This window comes from Hesperophylax consimilis, chromosome 5 (genome assembly GCF_061612785.1).
Source record: "Hesperophylax consimilis isolate HC1 chromosome 5, BYU_Hcon_1.0, whole genome shotgun sequence".
In the NCBI taxonomy this organism is placed as follows: domain Eukaryota; kingdom Metazoa; phylum Arthropoda; class Insecta; order Trichoptera; family Limnephilidae; genus Hesperophylax; species Hesperophylax consimilis.
The window spans coordinates 36,422,395-36,446,018 of record NC_142840.1 but is presented as its reverse complement, the minus strand read 5'-3'; the positions used below and the strand labels follow the sequence as shown (position 1 = coordinate 36,446,018).

The window sequence follows — 23,624 nt, the reverse complement described above, 5'->3', positions numbered from 1 at the left end:
AAAAAACCCAACAACATACCTGTAAATAAAATAATCCTTAGTCATAAATATACATTATTTGGTAACACTACAAATAAAACTATTTAACAATATGTTAGGAAGTACTTTACAATGTGGTTAAATGCAACAATTCTTGTACATTTTCTTGCATCAATCGTCTCCAAACATCCCCTTCATCAATTTTTTTGAGTATTCGTAGACTACAAATAATACTGCAGTGGCGGGGATGGTTCGAACTAGAGTTGGCTTCAGACCGTTGTACAAGGCCAGAGGACCTAGAATTTAAAATAAAATTGAATTAATAAAATAACAGTATGTAGTGATTGTTTTGTCATGATTAAGGTTTGGAGATATTGTTGAAATTTGTAAATAATATTGGGGATAATAGCAAAAAAAGTGGAGGGGTGGAGGAATCTTGGGTCAATGTGCCCAGGAGTGATGGACGTATGGATCCATCCCTCCCACTGCGGTGCAAGGCGATGGGTCGAGAGAGTCCGGCTGGAGACGTAAAAGGTCTCCCTCAACCAGTCTCTCCCGATCCGGCCCGCTACGTAGTACTGCCAAGACCTAGACAACCTCTCCCTATGAACCCGGGCACTCCTGCTAAGTCACTAAACGCAACTAACCATTTGGGGTGACCTATGGCAAGGGTGTTGGTTATCCAATAAATGGTTCCCGGGGTGGCGGTACCCATACAAGCCTCCTAAATTGGAGTTGTATTTCCATTTATTGATACATAATTCAAAGCTCTGGTTAAGAGCAGTCACCTGTCTAGTGAAGATCATAAGTATTTGGAAATTTTTTTTTTAACCCTTTTTTAACTCAAAGCATTTTTTAAGAAAATAAATCATTTAAATTGAAATATAATTAAATACATAAAAATACAAATATGTATTAATTTTTTTTTTTTAATTTGTTTTGGTAAAATAGAATTCCGTAACTTATTGATATTTAAATCTTTGCACGCGGCTGTATCAACTGTTGTTACGGCAAAAAGTCTATACTCACACGCGGCTGTATCAACAGTTGATACGGAAACTTTGACGGCCAATATTCCAGCGCTCTTTCGTCATAAATGTATTTCTTGCTCACTTGGACATTCGTAGAACTATAACGATGCTGACATCTACAAGAATTTCTCATAAATAAAATTGTATTTCATAAAAAAAGATCGATAATCAAGTGCGCCTCTTCGCGCCTTTTAGTCCTTTAGTTTACATTTTTGTCAACGGATGGCATTAGTACTAGTATGTCATTCACAACTTTTCATAACTAAAAATGATAAGTGATCATGGTGTCCCACTTGTGTCTATCACCTAAGTACACACGCCGAGTGAATGGCGGGACCACATTCAAAAGGTACGTCTTTGTATGAAATTTTATGTTTTTGTTTTTATAAACATCTAAGAGTGTTGACACACGGGGATTTGTTTTCATATTGTGGAGAATAATCTGTTCTGTCTATATAGTCCAATAAATCATGCCATAATGCTATAATTTGACATTTAATTGCGTGCATAGGTATTTGAAAATATGTACCGCGTACGGGTATAGATAAAATGGAGCAAATTAACGCGTTCGAAAGGTTAATTGTAGTAATATAGTAATTGACGGCCGGCATAGTCCAGTGGTAACGCATTGGACTGCCATTCCGAAGGTCGCGGGTTCGAACCCGGCGTGCGCAAATAAATTTTATTTGATTTAATTAATTTGTGTTATTTCACAATTAATTAATTAAAATAATATACACGGTGTCCGGAAACTCGTAGTACAAGCGGGAAACTGGAGAATCTACACCACATGGGGAACCCAAAAAAACATAAAGTTTTTTGATTTGAGCATTTTCAAAAAAAAAAAAAAAAAACCAAAAAAAAATATTTTTCGGCTATTTTAGGGTTAAAGTTTTTTCTGGTGTTTAGGGTTGAATAACAGATGTTTTAACCCTGCAGAGCAGAAATATTTTATGATTACACCGGGTTAAATGAAGGGTGATTTCAAAATAATGCTTCAAATCCGAGTTTCTTCATTTGTTTTACTTTCAAATAGTTTTAATTAGTTGGGTACTTTGATCTTCAGTAATAATTTATAAGAATTTGATTAAAAAAAAAAAAAATTAAAAAAAAAAAAATCAACTTCAAACTCGATTTACTCGATAACGAAAGCTCAAATAAAAAAAAATATATACTACAAAATCGACTCCAAATGTGATGTAGATTCACCAGTTTCCCGCTTGTACTACGAGTTTCCGGACACCCTGTATAGTACATAATATATAGTATATTTGCGGCACGTTCCAGAGTGGAAGATACTACCAGTATCGCCCTGGTGTAAGACCACCATTCAGAATTGAAATGTTGCTCCAAATGGCTTTAGCCGTGTTTAGTGACTAGATCTGAATAGCCAGGTACTTCCCCACCTTCCTCTTTCCCTTCCCCACTTACCTTCAGCCTCACAACATCCCCCAATTGGGGATGCCATAGTCTCACTGGCTCCAGACGGGAGCAGTTGGGACTCTTGTGAGGTATTCACTATAAAAAAAAATTAAAAAAAATATGAATCTGGTTAAATTATATTGAGAAGTAAAAAAACCAATATTTTAAAAATATTGAGAAATAAGACTTTATTTTCCATCGCCATAGCGGCACTCGAGTAATACGGCAAACCATGCATGCCACCCTTGTAGCGGCACTCGAGTGCTAAGGGTTAAATCAACAAAAGGGTGTATTTACTCTCATCAAAAAGTTTTTATTTAGTTTGTTTACCTTCAGTCCTGCAGATCTTCAGGGTGATGGCTGTGAATGAGTCGTTGAGATTGGCAACTTGGATCCTGGACTTCACCACGTCAGCGGGGAATATGACGGTCCAGAGAATCAGACCACCAGCTGCACCGGCTATCATGGTTCGGACTAAACCGATATCATCCTTGTTTTGACCGGGTTTTGCTAGCAATGATCTTGCCCCTGTAATATTAAAATTATATGAATATATTTTATGTAAATTTTTGATCATTTTACTGAAAATTTTTTTTGGAAAGGAGCATTTTGCACTTCCACAATAGCTTTTAACCACTGGGATGCCAAGCTCCCAAAAGTACAGACCCCCTCGCCTCGTGTACCAGCTGACAGTCTTTTTGTGATTATGCAACATTAAGCGCACTAGAAGTGAAACAACACAAAACTGCGCTATATAAATGCTATGTTATTATTATTATGTTTTTGTAAATTGTACTACCAGAGTCTTACCAGACAATGTTTTTATCTATTTATTAAAATTTTATGTTTATTGCAGCGCCCTTGAGGTAATTTTTCACAAAAATGGCGCTATATATATTAGCCAAATATTATTATAAGTAGTTTCCATAGAATAGCTACTTATGTTCAAAGTGATTTTTTCTCCCTGATTTTATATTAAAAAGTTAAATATAGAAATCCAAAGATATTTTTATGGTGGATACTTTTCTAAATAACAAATGTAGATCCTAGGAAATAAATTGTACAGCGCCCTTGAGGTGATTTTTCACAAAAACGGCGCTTTACAAATTATCCAATTATTTTTTTATGCTTCCGATTTTGTTGTCCGGGTTAAATCTTCCCCATAGGAAAAACTAAACCCTTCCACTCACTTTTCCACAAATGATCAGCTAGTCAATCAACACTATGCAAGTGCATTATATAAGTAAAATAAATACAAGAACAACAACACGTCAACTCACCAGAGATCAAATGGGAAAAAAAAAAATTCACCAACTCCAGATATTTTCATATCAGAGGGTTCGGCTCGGTAGTACTTCTAACAGGGCCTATAAATCCTACTGATCCCTCAACATAAATATTTAAAAAATCTTTCGTTATCCTACATGTATTCAAAATGACCGACTTTTGCATCTTTATATATAAATTTTTTGATAGATCTAATACGCCCAAATTTTTAATGAGAGAGCTAGGTATAATGCCAGTAGCCGAAATAACGAATGGTAATATTTTTATAGTCTGAGAATGCCAAATTCTTTTTATTTCGTTTCCTAAATCTGTGTATTTTCTAATTTTTTCATTAACAGATTTTTGAATGTTACAGGAATTTGGAATAGCGACATCAATGATATAAGTTTTTTTTTTAATTTTGTCATGTAAAACTATATCGGGTCTATTATGACTAATCGTTCGGTCTGTTAGTATAGTTTTATCATAATATATTTTATAAAATTCGTTTTCTAAAAATGAATTTGGTTCGTATTCATAGTATGGTACTATATTACGGCAGTCAATCAAGTTATGTTTAATTACCAAATTTTGGTGAATTATTTTTAAAACTTGATTGTGCCTAAATGTATACTCGGACGGTGCTAATATAGAACATCCAGATATAATATTATGTTCTATAGTTTCCGGAAAAGCCAAACATTTTCTACACAAATCATCAATTTGATTTGTATCTTTGATTATATGCTTTCTATAATTTTTAGTATTAATGACTCTATCCTGAATGGCAAGCATAAATCCTTCTATTTCTGCGCTCAACTCTCCAATACTCAACCATTTGTTTGACGAAAATTTGTCAACATATGTTTGGTTGAGATAATTGAAGTGTTTTACGTGTAAAATTTTATTTGACCAGGAATCTAATAATTCCTGGTTGGGATTTATAAAAATGTTGGCATTCTCATCGTATAAATTTAAAGGTGTAATATTTCTATCTGCCTTGCAAATTATTTTGTGCATTTCTGAGCTATGAGCTTTCCTATGGAAAAAAGTTCTTAGCATTTCTACCTGATTATGTTTTAAAGAAGTTATTTTGACTATACCTCTACCTCCTAAATTTCTAGGTAAATTAACTCGTTCTATAGCTGAATTTGGATGATGGCAATCAAACTTTGTTAGCGTAGTTCTAATTAATCTTTCTAAGTTATCTAAATCTGTATTAGACCATTTAATTATGCCAAATGAGTACGTTAATAGAGGTATTGCCCAAGTATTTATTGCTTTTACTAAATTTTTAGCAGATAGATTGCATTTTAAAATTTTCCTGATCTTAGTTTGAAATTTAATCCTAATATCATTTTTAATACTAGTATTATTATTATTATTATTATTTTATAATATTTTCATAAAGCTAAATAAGTGTCCTTCACAATGAATCTAAATAAATATAGCAATACTAGCTGTACCCCGCGTTGCGGTGGCTCAGTCGGTCTGTGCAGATAGAAAAACAATAGTGCGTGTTGCTTTTACGTCCAACAGATTGCACTGTTATTAAAAAAAAATAATGTTTGTCTAACAGATGGCACTGTTTTTCAAAAAAGCCAAAGTTTTTTCTGTCACAATTGACAAAAAGCATGTTTTTACCTGTCACAGGTGACATCTATGTAATATAGATATATAAAATAGAATGCAACATAGCACTCTTTTTAGGGTGAATTGCCTAATACAAAAAAAAAAATAGAATGCAACTTTGTGTCAAAATTTTAAAGCAATCTGTAAAGAACTTTTGAAGATTTAAGATAGACGACAAACAAACGCAAGAAGTCTGTTGCAAGTTCGATGAAATTTCCATTATTGCAATGCACTTTTTCACAGATAAAATAAACATATTTGCAAATGACGAAATGACAAGCTAGAATAATATAAAGATATATGTATTACTTACTTGCCAAGTGAATAAAATATATTTTAACATGCTAGAAACATTTAAGGTTCCAAATTGAGTCAAGTACGATTCGCCGACTTCAAGCTTTTAAGTGTAACTTTTTATGAATCTCTAGTAAATTTTTTATCCCCTTTCTCTTATTTTGCATCTTATAGCTTATAAATAGGATTGAAATGTTTCGTTTTTGTCCTATGTCCAAGACTTCTTAAATAGTAAAGCTTCTGACTAGATTCCATAGTATCGATTAGCCTAAAATTATGTTATCTTAAAATGTTGAAAAGTGAACTTGGTAAGATAACAGAATTAGGTCATGATTTGGGTGACACTGAAGAGTCAACGGTGTGAAAGATCTAGGCATACAAATAAAAATATGTTGATGGCAATGTTATCTATCAACTGTTCTATTATTTATTTCATAGAACCTATGAAATAGATCAGTGAGAACAGGTTTTCTATGCGATAGAAATCGAAAGTTTAATCAACTTAAACTTTCGGTCTGTGAAATAGAGCGTAGAATGGATAAGGTGTGAACTCAGCGTTAGAATATGTATTAAACTCTTTACATTGCACATTTTTGACGACCTCTGTGGTCGAGGGGTAAGGCTCTCCTCAACTATGAATCTGGAGGTCGCGGGTTCAAATCCCGGCGTGGGCCAGTAAATTTATTTAATTAATATGTTTTGTTTCACAATGAATCCATTCAAAATAATAAGTGTATTTGCTACACGTTGCAGAGTAGAAGATACTCTCGGTATCACCCTGGTGAAAGACCACCATTCAGAATTGAAAGATTGCTTGAAATGGCTTTAGTCGTGTTTGGTGACCAGATCTAAATAGCCAGGTACTTCCCCCACCTTCCTCTTACCCAACGGCTTTTCCCTTCCCCACTTCCTCCAGCCTCATAATATACCCCAATTGGGGATGCCGTCTCATTCGCTCCAGATGGTTGGCAGCAAGGTAAATGTATTAAGTACCTTCATATCCTCCAAAGAAGAAGAAGTATCCAGGCATCTCCCTCATGAATGTAGAAGTGAGACCTTTGAACATTCCCCTCACCCCTCGCTCCCTCAAGATCTGCTGCGTCAACTGGATGGGACCTATACGCACCTGGAATATAAATAAAAGATTATGGGTAAGCTAAACGGATAATTTTTTGCCGTACAGCTGTGCACCTATCACATCAAAAGGTCCAGAACTCGGATAACGAAATATGATAACAAAATTAAAATAGACTTTATGAACTGACTTGGGGGGGGGCATAGTGCTTAAGGCTACTTAAATAAATTTATCTTACACAAATATAGTTGATCCGAAAATAAACAGGGAAATTTCACATACAAATGATATATTTGTATATGAAATTTAAATTGATATATTTTTTAATAAAAACATCGCTTCCTTTAAAAAGCGTATATGTATGCAGATATTAAGCAAAAATCCTGTTGATTGTTAACAATAACAAACTTAATACTCTGTAACTATTTTCATAATACCTACTTCTTTTTGTATGTAATTGTTGTGTACCTTTTATTTTTGTCATAATAATAACAAACTTACGTACATTTATAATTGCAAAAAAAAAAAAAAAAACAAATTATATATTTTAAATAACAAGAATATTACCTACTTTTATAAATCGCTAGAAAATGTTTTACACCACTGCCAACCGGTATGCTTCGAGTATGTTTGTAATTATGTTTTGTGTATTATTGTGACAACTATAATTGCTGAATGCACTGTAGCCTGAGCCCAAATAAGTATTTGCTGGTTGAACTCCTTTATACAATATACAATTTACTTATCGTATACTAATGCCTACCTGTGTTGTGCCTACTTACGTCTTTCATGCTCAGCTTATTATTCTATTTACTATGTTATATTTCTTATGATGCTATATACTTGTTATAATGCTCCTGTATGCTTTACCTTTCATGTAAAAGCCGTCAAGGCGAGAACAAACAAATAAATAAATTTTGTCATGTATCACATTTAGCCATTCACATGCAATTTTGTAATTGTTAACATACCTACTAGTTTATCTCTTTTTTATTGCAATGAATTAACTCTACCTTAACTTATCTATTCACCTACTTACCTTTCATATTATGTTAACTTTTATATTTATTTTTATAGTCTATCTTTTTCCATTTAAAAATGTTTCTGTATGTTTTGTTATGTAAAAGCTTGTTATGTAAAAAAACTTGTTATGTAAAAGCCCACCAGGGCGTTGAAATTAATAATAAATAAAAATTAATAATAAATAAATAAATAAATCTCTTTGATTTGTTCACGGCCACAATTACCAGTTGGTAACTTGGACTAAAATTTGATAAATTTGCAGTCTTTAAATTATCTAAATATATTTTATATAATGCAATTGATAAATATGTAAAATTACAGTATATAATATCGAAAATACATGTGAGCATTATTAAGAAAAAAATATATCTGACCTTTATGATAACATTTCTATTACTATTTAAGAGTACGGACATTGACTTAACTATATTTTTATTTTATTGAATAATATTACGTAGCAGATAAAGTGTAGAATTTTTAAAATAAATTAGTATTTTCAGGAAAATGAATGGAGCGTTTGTAGATAACATGTTGTCTTGTGAATAATGAAATCCCCCTTGCGTCACTGGTGTTTTGTTATCAGAGCCTGCCATCACTCAAATACATGATAATTGCCCTGGGACCAGCATATTTATAATTACAAACAGTGAAACACTCCAACCAATAGTGTTTATCGTTCCTGCATTTTATTGGCTTCTCTTATTTTAGGATCAAGGGAGAAATACACACATTTATCAAAGGCAAAGCGTAATGTTCGTAAGAAATCATCATAAAAGATTGGGAGGCTAAATTCTTATGGTTCATATAAAAGGAAGTTTTCAAAAATAAAGCACATACCATAAAATTTAGTTATTACAAATTTTAGTTATTGACATCTAATTTAAATAGTATTTTAATTAGATGATTACAACTTATTTCTTCTAAACTAAGCAACGGATTTTGTTAGGGTTTTCACTATCATTTAGAGAATTTTCTTCCGGAAGGTTTAATCGTTTGATTGCCAATCGTCGACTTTCGTCGATTCGTGTTTTAACGAAGATTGCCGATCGTCGATTTCCGTCGATTGCGTCAGTCGTGTTCTGATTTGCGCGTACGTCGGGTTGTGGTGCTGCGGCGTTGGTAAATATTATTCTAATATTATCTTAATAGTTGTAAGATCGTAGTAAACCGTTTAAATTTCAGATTCATTTATTATTTTTTTATTTTAGTTAATTGAAAAAATATAACGTCGAGGGCGTCCTCTGAAATGTCTGACAGCGGGAGCGACGATTTCCACTCCTCTAATTCAAGTTCGAGTAAGAGTAGCTCTGATGAGAGTGATGTCATACCTGTGTTTCCCAACCGCAGGATGCGAATTTCCAGTAATTCTTCGGATCGTGACCAAGAAATGGAGAGTAACACCGGAAATTACTTATTTTCAAATGTACCTCCCGGAACCAATTTTTCTACAGAAAATTCTCATTTTTTCGAAACGCCTGGACTTCAGGATCCTCCTCCGCGTGATTCTAAACCAATATCATATTTTGATTTATCGAAATCCTTGAAAATTCAAAGAATTTATGGGGTTTTAAAAAAATATATAGTTTCATAAAAAATAATGTTTTTTTGGTGGCATTTTAAAAGCAAATGTATGAATTTTTTGGCACTCAAACGGTTAAATATATAATACATGCACATTATTTTTATTTAAAATGTTTTGTAATCCTGTCATAAAAAAAAGTATTTTCTAGCACTTACATTGCTAACGCTGGCTAAACTTTATGAGATACACCCATAGACATATGAATATTAGTAGACCTGCCCTAAGTGATTAAAAGCGTATTATCCCCACTCCCCATACCGGTTCCATTGGAGCCGGCTGGGCTCGCGTATGGCCTCAAGTGAAATTTGAAAACGTGACGTCATCATTCTTGTGCGAACTATGGTCGAGGCATCATCGGTTCATTTTACGAAATAACACGGCAAAATGTTGACTTGTACTATGAAAACTTGTAAAAATAGATGTGAAAAAGAGAATAAACCCAATTGTCGTATTACATTCCATATATAAGCATTATTTTACTTTATTTTAAGCATATTCACATCGTATAATATAGATCAGTTTTAGAAACATATACTATCACATCGAGAAACGTCTGGACGCGAAACACAAAGCTGGTTGGTTGCTGGGAAGTAAATTATGAACTTTTATAAAAGTGTCTTAACTAAATACTTAAACGAAATATTCGACTCTGAAAATAGAACCGAATTTTTTTGCCGAATTTGGACTTCGCAAATTTGTTCATAACGTGGCGAGTAATTTGCGCTCCCATGTAAAAATGTCTATTCATTCAAAAGCAGATTTTACTTTTAAGAAGTAAATGGTGATATTATAATGCGAGATGCCTATTTACTGTCAGATTGATTTATTGACGAATCACAGTCAGCCTTACGCCCTTCGTTCTTCAACAGTTGATTTTACCCCTCGCCATTATCTTCTCGTCTATTAATTCCTATGTCTGTGGATACACCATACATGTACTACGGAATTGGTTCCATGATAACTCAACACAGTGACAATTCAACACACTTTTAAAAGGTGATATAAAGTCATTAGGAACAATGAAAATATATATTTTTTTTTAACCTAACCTACATAACCCAGAATAAAGTTTTTGTTTCATCACTTTCCATGACTTTATATAACTTTTTAAAGATGTGATGAATTATCATTGTGATGAGTTATCCGGTTACCTACGGAATTGTATATATTAAACGGACTTTTGTCCGCAATGGCATATGTCTATCTCATAGGATAACCCCCAACAACATCGGGTACATGTCAGGTAGTTTATAAAATAAAAACTTAACTAACAAACAGAAAATTAATTGTTTGAAGCACTAAAACTATTACATACATATTATCTATACAAATAAAAATTTAAATGTTCGTTTGTTCAAAATCTTAAATCTCCGAAAGTTCATCACCAATTGCTTTGAAATTTTGACACAACTTTACATTTGAATATGCGTGTTTTTATATACATATATTGTATAGTTGTCACCTGTAACACGTAAAAACATGCACTTTTTGAAAAACAGTGCCGTCTGATGGACATAAAAGCAAAACTCGTTATTGTTTCTCTATCAGCACAGACAGACTGAGCTACAGCAATGTGTGGCGGTGTACAGCCAGTATAAATTATAAAACTAATTAAAAAGAAAAAAATGTTATGAAATAGATTGAAAATTAAAAAGACATTAAGAACCATAATAATATACATAGTTCTCACACTCAAATACAGCGTGAGAAAAGTATTGATTACGACATATTGATTGTATAATCAAAAGTTTATCGATAATTAAACACATTATTACAACAGATCTTAATTTATATTTAATGACAGAAATCAAAGATGGCGAGAAAATAAATAATTTTAGTGTGTAAGTTAAATAAAATCAAATTAGTATCAACTAATGATCATTATTAATTGAAGAAATTACCCGCAGCCAACAACAATACAAATAACAACAATATTATACATATTATGTATTAACCCAAAATAATTTACTTTTATTGAATTCATTGATAAAAATATGTTTTTCAAGGTAAAAAGTTTTTTTTTTTTCATTAGTACATTTTGTATTTTTATAATAACCAAATTAGCTGCCTTTGAAAGAAAAAAAAACAGCAAAAAAAATTTGGATCTACGCCAGACAATGGGTCCTACAGAATTAAAATGAACGAAGAACTCAAGATCTAATTGTGAATGAAACTATAGTAAGATTCTGCATGTGTCAAAGACAGAAATGGGCTGATCATGTGAGTGCACCAGTTTAAGCAAGCAAGAGGAAGAAGAGAGATGGTCTGAAACAGGTTGGGAAGGTCCGAGGACAGGATACGAATGACCATGGACTAGAACTGATTGATTTGTGGAGGAAGCCAAATCCCACCTTGGGACGTGATGACGATAATCTATTTTGAATGTTTTGTTTTCAAATTACGTAGGGAGGTGTGTGCGTTGTATAACATTGTTTACTATAAAATATTTCTCAGAGATTTATTAACCAGCTCCTTTTAGAAAACATTATTTGAAAAAGATAGGCTATCATTATGTAAACAGTGAAAAACTGATAGGAAAATGTATCTATATAGTTTAGAGGTATTTTGAAAGATCACCAAAACAAATGCTTTGTTGTAGAAATAAATTATGTTACTACAAGGCTAAATGAGAAGTTTCAAGGCAGGATTGATCTGTGATATAAAATACATTTCATTATTGTTTGTTGCTTGTCCATCTATGTATCTGTCTTATTTACTTCAGTATTCGTAGGTCAATAAATACTTTCACAAGGTTAATTTACTTAGCCTCTGTTGACTTACGGTTTGTCCATTGCCGACGGAGACCTCCCTCATGGCCTGCAGCTGGCACTTGACCAGTTCGGTGGGGCACAGCGTGAAGGAACTGAAGAAAGCGGCCAGGAATCCAGCCGTTGCATTCTCCAAGGTGGACAGATCATTCACACGCTGGAAAAAGAAGAAGATATTTATTATATTTACCATAGGTCAAACAAAATCATAAAATTGGCCGATATCTAATGTTGTTATGAAACTCAATCCTGTTATCTAAGAATCAATGTCTCTTGTATCTCTTCTGCATTAACTATGTAACAATTTGTAAACATTTTGTCGTTGAAGAGTTATATTTGACAATGAACACATCGTTTCTTATTTTATATAATTAGCTACCAGTTTCGACACCCACCTAACAATTTATTATTTCTGTACTTGAATAATTTTAAGTTAGTTTTGAAAACGGTAGTGAATGACATGGAAATGGGTTAAAAACAAATTAACACATAATCTAATCAAAAATATTAATTTCGGTTGTATGTGTGTCCTGCGTAACACTGGTTCAATTAACTCAAATTTGCTTTGAATTTAAGTGTAATTTTCAAAATTGGAACCAATTGAGTGAAGAATTCTGCCAAGCGATAAAGTGCCTACATATTATACACCGTGTTCCGTGCTCATACTGCGAAACTTTGCAGGGTGGTTATTCATGATAATCTAAGAAAAAAATCCCAATAAAGTTTTTTTTACTAAGTTATAAATTTTTTTACATAGTTTCACGGTGTGATTGGGAACACAGTGTACAATATTTTTAACAGAAAATTATTCTAATTGCTCTTTTCTAAATTGAAACTGACTTTCAAGAATTCAGACCATCCTGTGATTTTTCACGGGTCTGCACTAGTGCACAACAAAGTACAGTAATAAAAGTAACATCAGGATTATAAATAAAATATGTATGTAGTAAGTTATAATTATAGATAATGAAATTCACAAGAAAACAGTTACAAATCAAAAACAAGTTTATTGTTATTATTGTTAATACTATTTATCAAACTTTCAATGAATGAATGATTCACTAACCAGCTGGCATGAATTTCAATTAAAATCGTGCTATATAAAAATATTGAATTCTAATGCATTGGTAAATTGAACAAATAATTTATCAAATTTTCACTTGCAGCAAACACTTTGTATTTGATATAGAATAAAAATCATTTTTGAATTTCAACGTTTTAAGATACAAAAGTTGATTTTTTTCTACGGAGAAAATAATATTGTTCTTTGGAAAAATATTCTTGTATGAAAAAAAGGCGGAATTTCGAAAAAAAAAATTTAATTTTTTACTTCTACCATCATGTAGAATCACTTTCCGAAGTTTGTGGACTATACCTCCGAGCATCCTCTGTATATATATTTGTAATAAAAATCCTGTATATATATATATTGGTACTTAAGTAAAAACACAGTGTCCTCCTTAAATGTCTCATGTCGCAGTTTTATCTTTTATAAGCATAAACTTTTTAATATAAGTGTGTTTGTCGGAAGTGACTTGCCAGGTAAGTATGTTTTGGTATCTTTTCTAAATAACAAATGTAGATCCTAGGAAATAAATTGTACAGCCCCCTTGAGGTGATTTTTCACAAAAACGGCGCTCTACAAATTATCCAATTATTATTATTATTAGGGAAGATGCTGTGTTTTTACTTAGCACAGCAGTATTATTATTATATGTTGACTTACTTCTCGTAAAGCACTAAATCTACGCCATGCACCTCACTATCTTATTTTTTTAATGTTTCTATGTCCGCATATCTACATACCAACTTCCTTCTATCCTTCTACAACACATTTTTTTTCACTCTACAATATATGACAAATCCTGTTTGTACTCATGGTGTGCCGACGCAAAATTTTTGCCGCCAGCCCGGTGTTTGTATTTTTGTAATAGCTTATTTGTTTTTTCGCAATATTATACCTAGTAAATTGTACTGTCTTACCAGATAATGTGTTATATATGTATTTATAAAAATTGCATATAATCTACCATAAGGAGTTTCCCCAGAACAACTTAGACATGATTTTTTTAACTGTGCCTACCGGCGACGGCGGTACACAAGAGGTTTAGTCATCTTTATCTTTTAAATATGTTCACGCTTTAGCCAATTCATTTAAATACCTGCGTACCAGTCACGCCCATGACCACCTTCTGGCAAACTCCATACGCGGCGAAGAGGACAGAGTTTTCCGCCACGTTTGCGGCAATGGCCGGCGTCGTGCCAGCGTACAGCCCCCTTACGAAGCCGTCACTGCGGAGAGTGCTCTTGATGCAGCTGTACATCCCCGTGTACATGTGCGGGAAGGTCTGCATCTTCACCTTCACGGTGTCCAGAGGTTGGCCTACATAGACCAAGGCTATGCCACCTGGAAGATAACAAATAAAAATAAGGAAAAAAAAACTTTATTATTTGGAGCAGCCGCTTTTCAACCTTTAAAGTGATTTACGCAATCTATCTCATCACAGGGCACGATTTGACACAATGTATGTGTTTTAGTGGCACTTCATGAATCAAATAATATAAGCAGAATTCTTGCCTGAACAGATTATGCAATAATTACAATAGCGTATTATCCAAGGTTGATATTTTCAGTTGCGAACTTACCAAATAGAAGATGTCCATAAAAGAATATTTCTCTGGTGGTTTGTGAATAATGTTTATTTCTCTATTGTTTATATCTCTATTATGATTTGATTTATATCTACAACCTCTCTCCATGGCTATAAATGTATTGTTTGGTAAATTTTTCATTTTATATAATCTTTTGTTTTATATAATTGTTTAATTCATATTCCTTTCTCACAAATTTTAATTTAATTTACTTATTCCATATTATGCTGTCTCAGTAGAGGTAAAATCACAAGGAGGAAATCCATAATTGGTTTTATTTTACTATATAATACTCATGTACAAACTGATTAAATGTAAACTGTCGATTTCCCGAAAATGAAAAAATAAATATGTGACATTGAAAAGAGAGACAACAACAATAAGCATTTCATAAATTCAATGGTATGAAAAAAAGTTACCACAAAATAAATTTGCCCTTCGTAGCCTGATGACATGAGAAAAATGATGACTCTAGATGGAAGAGTGTGCAGCAAAACTGGATACAATAATAATTGAGGGAGGACTATCTTCAAAGCTGGATGTTATTAGACTTTTTTTATACATACCTTTTATTTTTCTATGTTACATAATTAAATTAAATTTCCGTTAAACTGCTACATAGATACATAGAATAAAGAAGTGCTTCCTATACAAATTTGAATAGAAACAAATGTTCCGTATAGCCCAATAGCACTCGCCCAATAGCACTTGCCTAGCATCGTAGATCCCAACCCATTTGAATTTCGTAAACTGTGGTACTCGGTACCTACCTACGGGCCGCGAGGTGCGGGGAGCACTTCGGCGGTAGTCTGTATTGCCATTCGGTATTCTGTAGTCTCACAGTTAACAAGCAATAAACGATCTCTGTAAATATTCAACCAGCCTTACGTATTTATAATCAATCCTGAACCCAAGTCCCTTTTAAGGTGAATCTACAGGATACTACAGTGGCGACGAGGAAACTAAGTCATTATCAAAACAGTGGCGAAGTTTAAAAGAATTTACGCGGCAAACGTGTTGTTAAAATTCAAGAAATTCGGAGAGTATTCACGTAATGGCGGTGCTTTTTTAAATGTGACGGACGGGGAGTCTCGCTACATTAATAGAACAGGATCGTTGAATCTTTGTAAGATAAGATTGAAAATAATTCAGCGGGGAGCTGAATTACGAAACCAGAATCAAAAAAAAAAAAAATAGTTCCAGATAATCACGCGGGAGCGGAGTTATCGTGAAGAGGATAAATATTCAGCGGGGAGCTGTATATATATATATTTCAAACCATAAGAAGCCGGGGGCTGAACAACAGCAGCACAGCTGGGAGCTGTATTGGAGCAAGGAGCAGCTGAGAGCGGATCCTTGGGAACTATCGGTCGAGAGCTATTCTTGGAGTACAGCCGAGGTTAAGAAGGAAGATCTGCAACAGGAGGGAGTAGATGACCAGAACCAGAGGTTAAGAAGGAAGATCTGCAACAGGAGGGAGTAGATGACCAGAACCAGAGCTTCAACATCATTAGCCTTAAGTTAAGTCCATAGTTTAAGTTTTGTGTTGATAATTTTTTTTTTTAATAATATTGTTGTAATTTTGTTGTAATTTTGTTGTAAAATCATGGCTCAAATCAAACCATTAGAGACATTCAGTCACAAGTCAGATTGTTTCGGGGTGTTCAAAGCAAGATTGGAGAATTACTTCATATTATATGATGAGAAAATTTCTGCCGAAAAGAAACGAGCTATATTCTTGAACGCTTTGGAGGAGGAAACTTTTAAATTATTGATTGAGTTGGTTACTCCTAAAAAAATAAATGATGTCACAGTAGAAATTTTGTGTGAATTTTTGGGTAATTATTGTGAAAATGTTACTTCGTTGTTTGAAGAAAGATCAAAATTTTATAATGTAGTTAATGAATCAGGAGAAAGTGTAAAAGAATTTGCGGCACGGTTAAAAAGTTTATCCATAAATTGTAAATTCGGTACTAGATTTGAAGATAATTTAAAAGATTTATTCATTTGTAAAGTAAGAAACCCTAAAATTAGAGAACGGTTATTCATTGAGGGCGAAAAAAATTCGTTTGAGAAATTAATTTCAATCGCAGCGTGTTTAGAGGCTTCTGAAGCAAATTTTAAAGATGAAAAAGTGTGTTATCAAGTAGCTAGTTCACGTTCACGTTCAAAAAGTCCGAAAAATAATCCATCAGCATCGAAACATCGAAGTGTTTATTTAAATTCGAGGCATAGTAGAAGTTCATCGCGCGATAGTAATAATTTTAAACCGAAATTGAAGCATCTAGATTCGGAACAGAAAAAGTGTTTTAATTGTAATAAATTCGGGCACTTTAAATCAGAGTGCAAGGTTGTGAATAATAAATTTTCGAAGTGTTTTGAATGCGGTCAAAAAGGTCACATTGCTAAATTTTGTAGAAATATTTCTTGCATTAAAAAAAAGATTTTTGTATCAAGTATTAATAAGAGGATTGAACCGTATATAATTAAATTGAAAATAAACGATATTTCATTCGAGGCAATGATAGATTCAGGAGCGGGAATTAGTGCCATACCCGAACGTATCTATAAATTATATTTTAATCATGTTAATTTAATACAATTTAATTTACACTTAGCGAGTTACGATAACAAGCCGCTAAAAGCGAGCGGTAAAATAAATTTATTGGTTACATGTAATAATAATCAACAAAATTTTGAATTTGTGGTTATTGAAAATGGATCGGATTTAATTTTAGGTAGGGATTTTATGGAATTATTTGGGATTAGCATTAGTTTTTTGAATAATTGCACGGTAGTAAATAATTTTGGTGCTAATGAAGAAAGCAATTTAGATGTCGATAAGTTGAAAACACAATTTGGAGACGTATTAACGAATAAATTAGGGAAATTTAATAAATATAGCGTTGAGCTGGAATTAATAGAGGGATTTCAGTCAAAAATGTGCAATGCAAGGCAAATACCTTTAGCTATTAAAGATAAAGTCGAACATGAAATTAATAGACTAGTTTCAGAGGGAATATTACAATCAGTAGAAACGAGTAGATATGCATCTCCCATTGTTCCAATAATTAAAAAAGATGGATCAGTTAGGATCTGTGGAGATTATAAATTAACAGTTAATCCAGGTTTGGTTGTAAATAAATTTCCAGTACCCGTAATTACGGATTTATTGACACAAATCAGTGGAGCGGTAATGTTTTCTAAATTAGATTTAAAAATGGCATATTCACAATTACAGTTAAGTGAAGGTAGTAGAGATATAACTACAATAGCTACACATATAGGTTTATATAGATATACTCGACTGGTGTATGGTTTGAATGCAGCACCAGGTATATTTATGCGGGTTATGTTTAATTCATTGCAAGGTTTAAACGGAACAATTATATTTTACGATGATATTTTGATTACGGGCAAATCAGTTGCGGAACATAATAAAAATTTATTAGCAGTTTTGAATAGATTGAAACTTTGTGGTCTCACGGTAAATGAAGAAAAGTGTGAATTTTTCAAAACAAGTATTGAATACTTGGGGTACTTTATTTCGAAGGAAGGTTTTAGACCATTAGAAAGTAAAGTTAAAGCAATAATGGAGTCTAGTAGCCCATGTAATATTAATCAGTTAAGAAGTTTCTTAGGTTTAGTTAACTATTATAGAAATTTTATTCCGAATATATCTAGTTTGTTAGGACCTCTATATAAATTATTAAAAAAAGATTCGGAGTGGATTTGGTCAAAGGACTGTGAAAATGCAGTTTTAGAACTTAAAAAAGAAATTTCTTCTGATTGCGTGTTAGTACATTTTGATCCACGTTTACCAGTAAAATTAGTAACGGATGCATCCTTAGAGGGATTGGGTGCGACAATTTTACATACTTATTCAAATGGTAGTAGTAGACCTATAGCGTTTGCATCAAGGAAATTGACAGACACAGAGAGTAAATATAGTATTTTAGATTTAGAAGCAACAGCGATAGTGTTTGCATTAAAAAAATTCTTTGTATATTTATACGGTAGGAAATTCAAATTAGAATGCGACAATCAAGCGTTAGTACGAATTTTGTCAGAAAAGAAGGGCATTCCTGTATTGAGTGCTAATAGATTGCAACGTTACAGTTTAATTTTGGCGGGGTTTAACTATGAAATTGAATATGTAGCATCAGAAAAAAAATTTTCAGATTTTTTATCAAGATTACCAATAGAAGAGACAAATAAATCGGAGGATTTATATATTGAGAAGCTGAGTTCCATTAATTTTCAGGATATTGAAAAAGAGTTGTTATTTTATGTTAGTGATAACTCTCAGGTTCCATTAAATGTTGATAATTTAAAGGAAACCACTATTAAAGATGACGTATTATCATTGGTAAAACTATATTTAAGGCAGGGTTGGCCAAGGAAAATTCCAAAAGATAGTGAGTTATGGGCTTTTTGGAAAATTAGAGATGAGTTGTCTTTAGTAGAAGATTGTATTTTTTGGGGACATAAAGCCATCATTCCAAATACTATGAGAGGGGATTTGTTAAATATGTTACATCGTTCACATTTAGGTATAGCTAAAACTAAAGGGTTAGCAAGAGGTTATTTCTGGTGGCCAAAAATGGGCAAAGATATAGAAAATTTAGTTAGATCATGTAAAGAGTGTTTGGAAAATCAGGCGAATCCACCAAAAACTCCTTTACAACATTGGCCAATTGAGGAAAAGCCGTGGACAAGGATACATATTGATTTTTTTGGTCCGATGGCTAATACAAATTTTTTAATTATAGTAGATGCAAGTACCAAGTGGATAGAATGCATTAATTTAAAACAAGCTAATACGGATAATACTTTAAGGGAATTAAAGAGGATCTTTGCTCAATTTGGTACTGTAGAAACTATTGTATCGGATAACGGGTCTGTTTTCTGTTCAGAAGAATTTAAGCGTTTTTGTAAAGATAGAAAAATCCAGCACATCACTTCTCCTGTGAATCATCCGCAGAGTAATGGGTTAGCTGAAAACGGAGTTAAAACGTGTAAAAATTTTTTAAAAAAGATTTTACATAATGGGGGGTTACCGAGAGACGTCGATGATAGGTTAACCAAATTCCTAATTGATTATAGGAATACCCCAAATATCACGACTGGTGTAGAACCAGCGGTGGCTATGTTAGGACGACGATTAAGGTCCGTGTTTGATTTCATTTCTCCAGTGATTGCGGAAAGGAGGAGGGAGAGGTGTATGTCGGATAAAGTAAAGAGTAAAATATTAGTTAGTAGAGAAAATCAGAAAAAGAGTTATAAATCTAAGAAAAGAAATATGAATATATTTGTGGTGGGGAAAAAGGTGATGACTAAGGATTTTAGAGGAAAAAAAGGTTGGGTGGTAGGTATCATTAAAAAAAGAATTGGATTTAATACCTACTTAATTTACATAAAAGACACAGGGCAAATCTGGAAAAGACATGAGGATCAACTGACACCAATGAGTGTAAGGTGGAATCCTAAAGAGCGTGAAAAAGTGTATAGTGACGATCTAGGCTCTGATATGAGAGTATCAGACCTAGACCTTTCCCATTATTTTCGGAAAGGGGCTAATGGGTCTTCTCCTCTGTTTCAGGAACCACCGTGGCAGTCTCCTTGGACTGGAAGGCTGCGGCATAGAAAAAACTAATGTCTAACAACCTATAGATAATGTATTACTATTATTATAATTTTGCTACATATGATAACTCTATAAATATGTTGTAAACAGGCTCAGGTAAGATGTAAACCTGGTAGGAGTTCTCCTCTTAAGTGGGGGAGAATGTGGTACTCGGTACCTACCTACGGGCCGCGAGGTGCGGGGAGCACTTCGGCGGTAGTCTGTATTGCCATTCGGTATTCTGTAGTCTCACAGTTAACAAGCAATAAACGATCTCTGTAAATATTCAACCAGCCTTACGTATTTATAATCAATCCTGAACCCAAGTCCCTTTTAAGGTGAATCTACAGGATACTACAGTTTTGTACTTTAATTTAATTTTAGCCAATTAGGCAAATATTTGAATCACGAAACACATAAGGCACGCACATCATATGATATTCTTTATTCTTTGTCTAGAAAGCAGTTTGTCGACGGGAACTTAAAACAATGTATATTTTTTTTAATTTAGGATTGGTACATATTATTTAACCCTGTTCTCTGGCATATTGCTCGTTCTTAAAGACGCTGTCAGAAAGTTTGAGAATTTGTGTGTATTACTACCGCTTTACAAAAAATCCAAATAAATGGAATATTTTTGAACTTATCCGAAAACTAAAAACAGCTTTTGAAACATGGTATAAATGTTAAAATTTAGAAACCAAACATCAAAAAGTTTTAAAATGGCTCTCAACCTTTGCAACCAAACGGAACCTTTGGTTTCATAGAGGTGAACATTTTAATTCTTCTGTGCTGAACTTCTGGATTTGAATATAAAGAGTGGTGTTTTTTTCTTTCTAACACCGTTTAGTTCATTTTCTCACCATGACAGAGATACAACGATTTCTATGATAATAGCTGTTTTTTTCACAAAACTGAACAAATAAGCCTGAGGGATTAATCATAGACATAGGATATTTATAGAAATTAAAAAAAAAAAAAAAAAACAAAACAAAAAATGAATATAGAATCAGAAAGAAATTAATGTAAGTACCTACAAAAAACAGAGAAAAAAGTGTAGCACAAAAATCTTGGAAACAATACAATGTCTCTAAACAAATTGCATGAAAAATATTATGCAGATAAGGGTCACATTTTGTAAAGGAAAATGACGACCAGTGATGAAATAACACAATCTAAAGAAATATGATCTAAACGGTGTTAGAAAGAGAAAACACCACACTTTATATTCAAATCTAGCAGTTAATCACAGAAGGATTAAAATGTGCAGCTTTATGAAACCAAAGATTCCAACAGCAAACTTTGGAACTTTGTGAATTTTGTATTAATTATTTTTATATGAAATGAAAAAAGTCAGGTGACGTTAACGTTTGTTATACATTTGTCTAATAAAATAAGTATGTGTTGATATATTTTTCGTTATCACTAATTTTAGTAATAAAAAAAAATATTTTAATATTTAAAAAAATATATGTTAATTTCTAATTATAAAATTTGAAAGCATATTTCATCACCTTTAAAAAACAATTTTCAGATACATTCAGAAATATTCCATTTATTTGGATTCGATTGCAAAGTAGAAATACTCCGACCTTCTGACAGAATATGCCAGAGACATGAGGAGTTAAGTGGATTTCTTATTAGGGTAAGAATAACTTTTTGGAATTTAATGTTTGAAAGACCCAATCGGCAATCATGTCTAAACTAAAACTAAAAGGGAACAAAATGACAATCTAGCCTAATCCTCCGATGAAGGATCATCGGAGGAAAACTTCCCAACATGCCTTCCATTGATATAGTCGGTGTAACTTTAAGTGATCGACTCAGGCATGGAGGCTCCATCGAAATCAGTTAAGTTAGCCCCTCAGAAGTTGGGTTTTCTGCCCAGGGATACTTTAATACACAACTACTGACCCTGTACAAATCACAAGCGTGCCACATTTTGAATTATTCAGTCCCCTCTGTTCTAAAGCCCCAAAATACCTGAAAAATAAACACTTGGCTCTGTGCAAAAACGGACAGTCCATTTGAGATAAGACTTGACAAGTTGATGGATAGACCTTGATTTTGATACTAGCCGGTACAAGCATTCCACTTTGTGTCACAAAGTGAATAAACAAAACAGCTCTATCGTCATACCATAGAACAATATTTCATGTGTAAAATTTTGTAAAAATAATTAAAATTGGGTTTTTTTTTTTTAAACTTGATCACGACACAACTTATATGAAGGCAAAATACCGTACTTTAACGTATTAAAAGCGGATTTTAATCTTTAGACAAATAATTCAAATGGAAATAATTTAGATAAAAACGAAACCTTTCGCAAATGTCACCCAATACTAAAAAAATTCAAAATGGTGACATAAGATTGTTTTGTAAGGGAAATTTTAAACATTGATTGAATAAAAATCGAATTTCAATGCATCTTTTACCATCTCTCCCGACATAAATAGCTGTTTCTCATATAAATAAGTTGAAACGAAATTCCATAACCTGTGTCTTTTAAAAGTGTGGCAGTTAGGCAAATATTTACCGTGTTATATACAATGAAGTTTATTGATGTAAATGTGTAATTATAGTAAAGTAAAACATTTTCATACCCAGAGAACCTGCGGTGAAGTCAATGAAACCACTCTTGAAGCTTTGCTTTCCCTCTCCGCCACCGTGAGCCATTATAATTTATTGTTCGAGGTGTTTTTAAATATATCTGTTGAAAATTTGACGCAAAGTTGCGTTATTAAAATATCAGAGAAAAAATACATGAAGGTCTTTACAAATCTAAAATTGTATTAAACCAATTTATTGTAAATAATGCAACGAATAAAACTTAAGACGTATTGAAATAAACAGAAAGTTTGGTTATTTAGAAAAAATCATAAGAATATGATTTGTAATTTTTGGTTAGTCCTTATTGCACCATAATCAGTAATCAAAACAAAAACAACAAAAAAACAGTGATGTAAAATTAATTTAGATTGCAAATATATTTTATATAACTTAAATAATACCTAAAAATTATGTTGTGATATTTTACTGCGATAAACAAAACTTTTGATTAGTTAATACGTGAATATTTCGACGAATTTAAACAATTTATTTTCAAAACACCGCCGGGAGCAGAAGGCACGTGCAGTCAGAAAATTACGTTTTGTTTCTATGGCAAAAGAATAAAAGATAAAGACAGTTTTATAAACACAAATGTCAAAATCAAAGCTAGGGCTGCGTTTTTATAAATCGCTATTATGATGTCCTTTTTCCGACATTTTGGAGC

The 23,624-nt window shown here is 32.8% G+C and overlaps 1 protein-coding gene across 1 annotated transcript; it reads right to left on the bottom strand.

The window, feature by feature from the left end:
- Positions 1-11: 11 nt before the first annotated feature.
- Positions 12-23,503, bottom strand: LOC149423866 (mitochondrial ornithine transporter 1). Its single transcript, XM_089632160.1, has 7 exons — positions 23,362-23,503; positions 22,954-23,060; positions 14,235-14,479; positions 12,086-12,229; positions 6,618-6,750; positions 2,763-2,960; positions 12-275 (listed from the first exon to the last, which is right to left on the bottom strand). The coding sequence occupies exons 2-7, from the start codon at positions 23,024-23,026 to the stop codon at positions 151-153; spliced, it is 918 nt and encodes a 305-aa protein (XP_089488286.1). The 5' UTR covers positions 23,027-23,060; positions 23,362-23,503; the 3' UTR covers positions 12-150.
- Between the last annotated feature and the right edge of the window lie 121 nt (positions 23,504-23,624).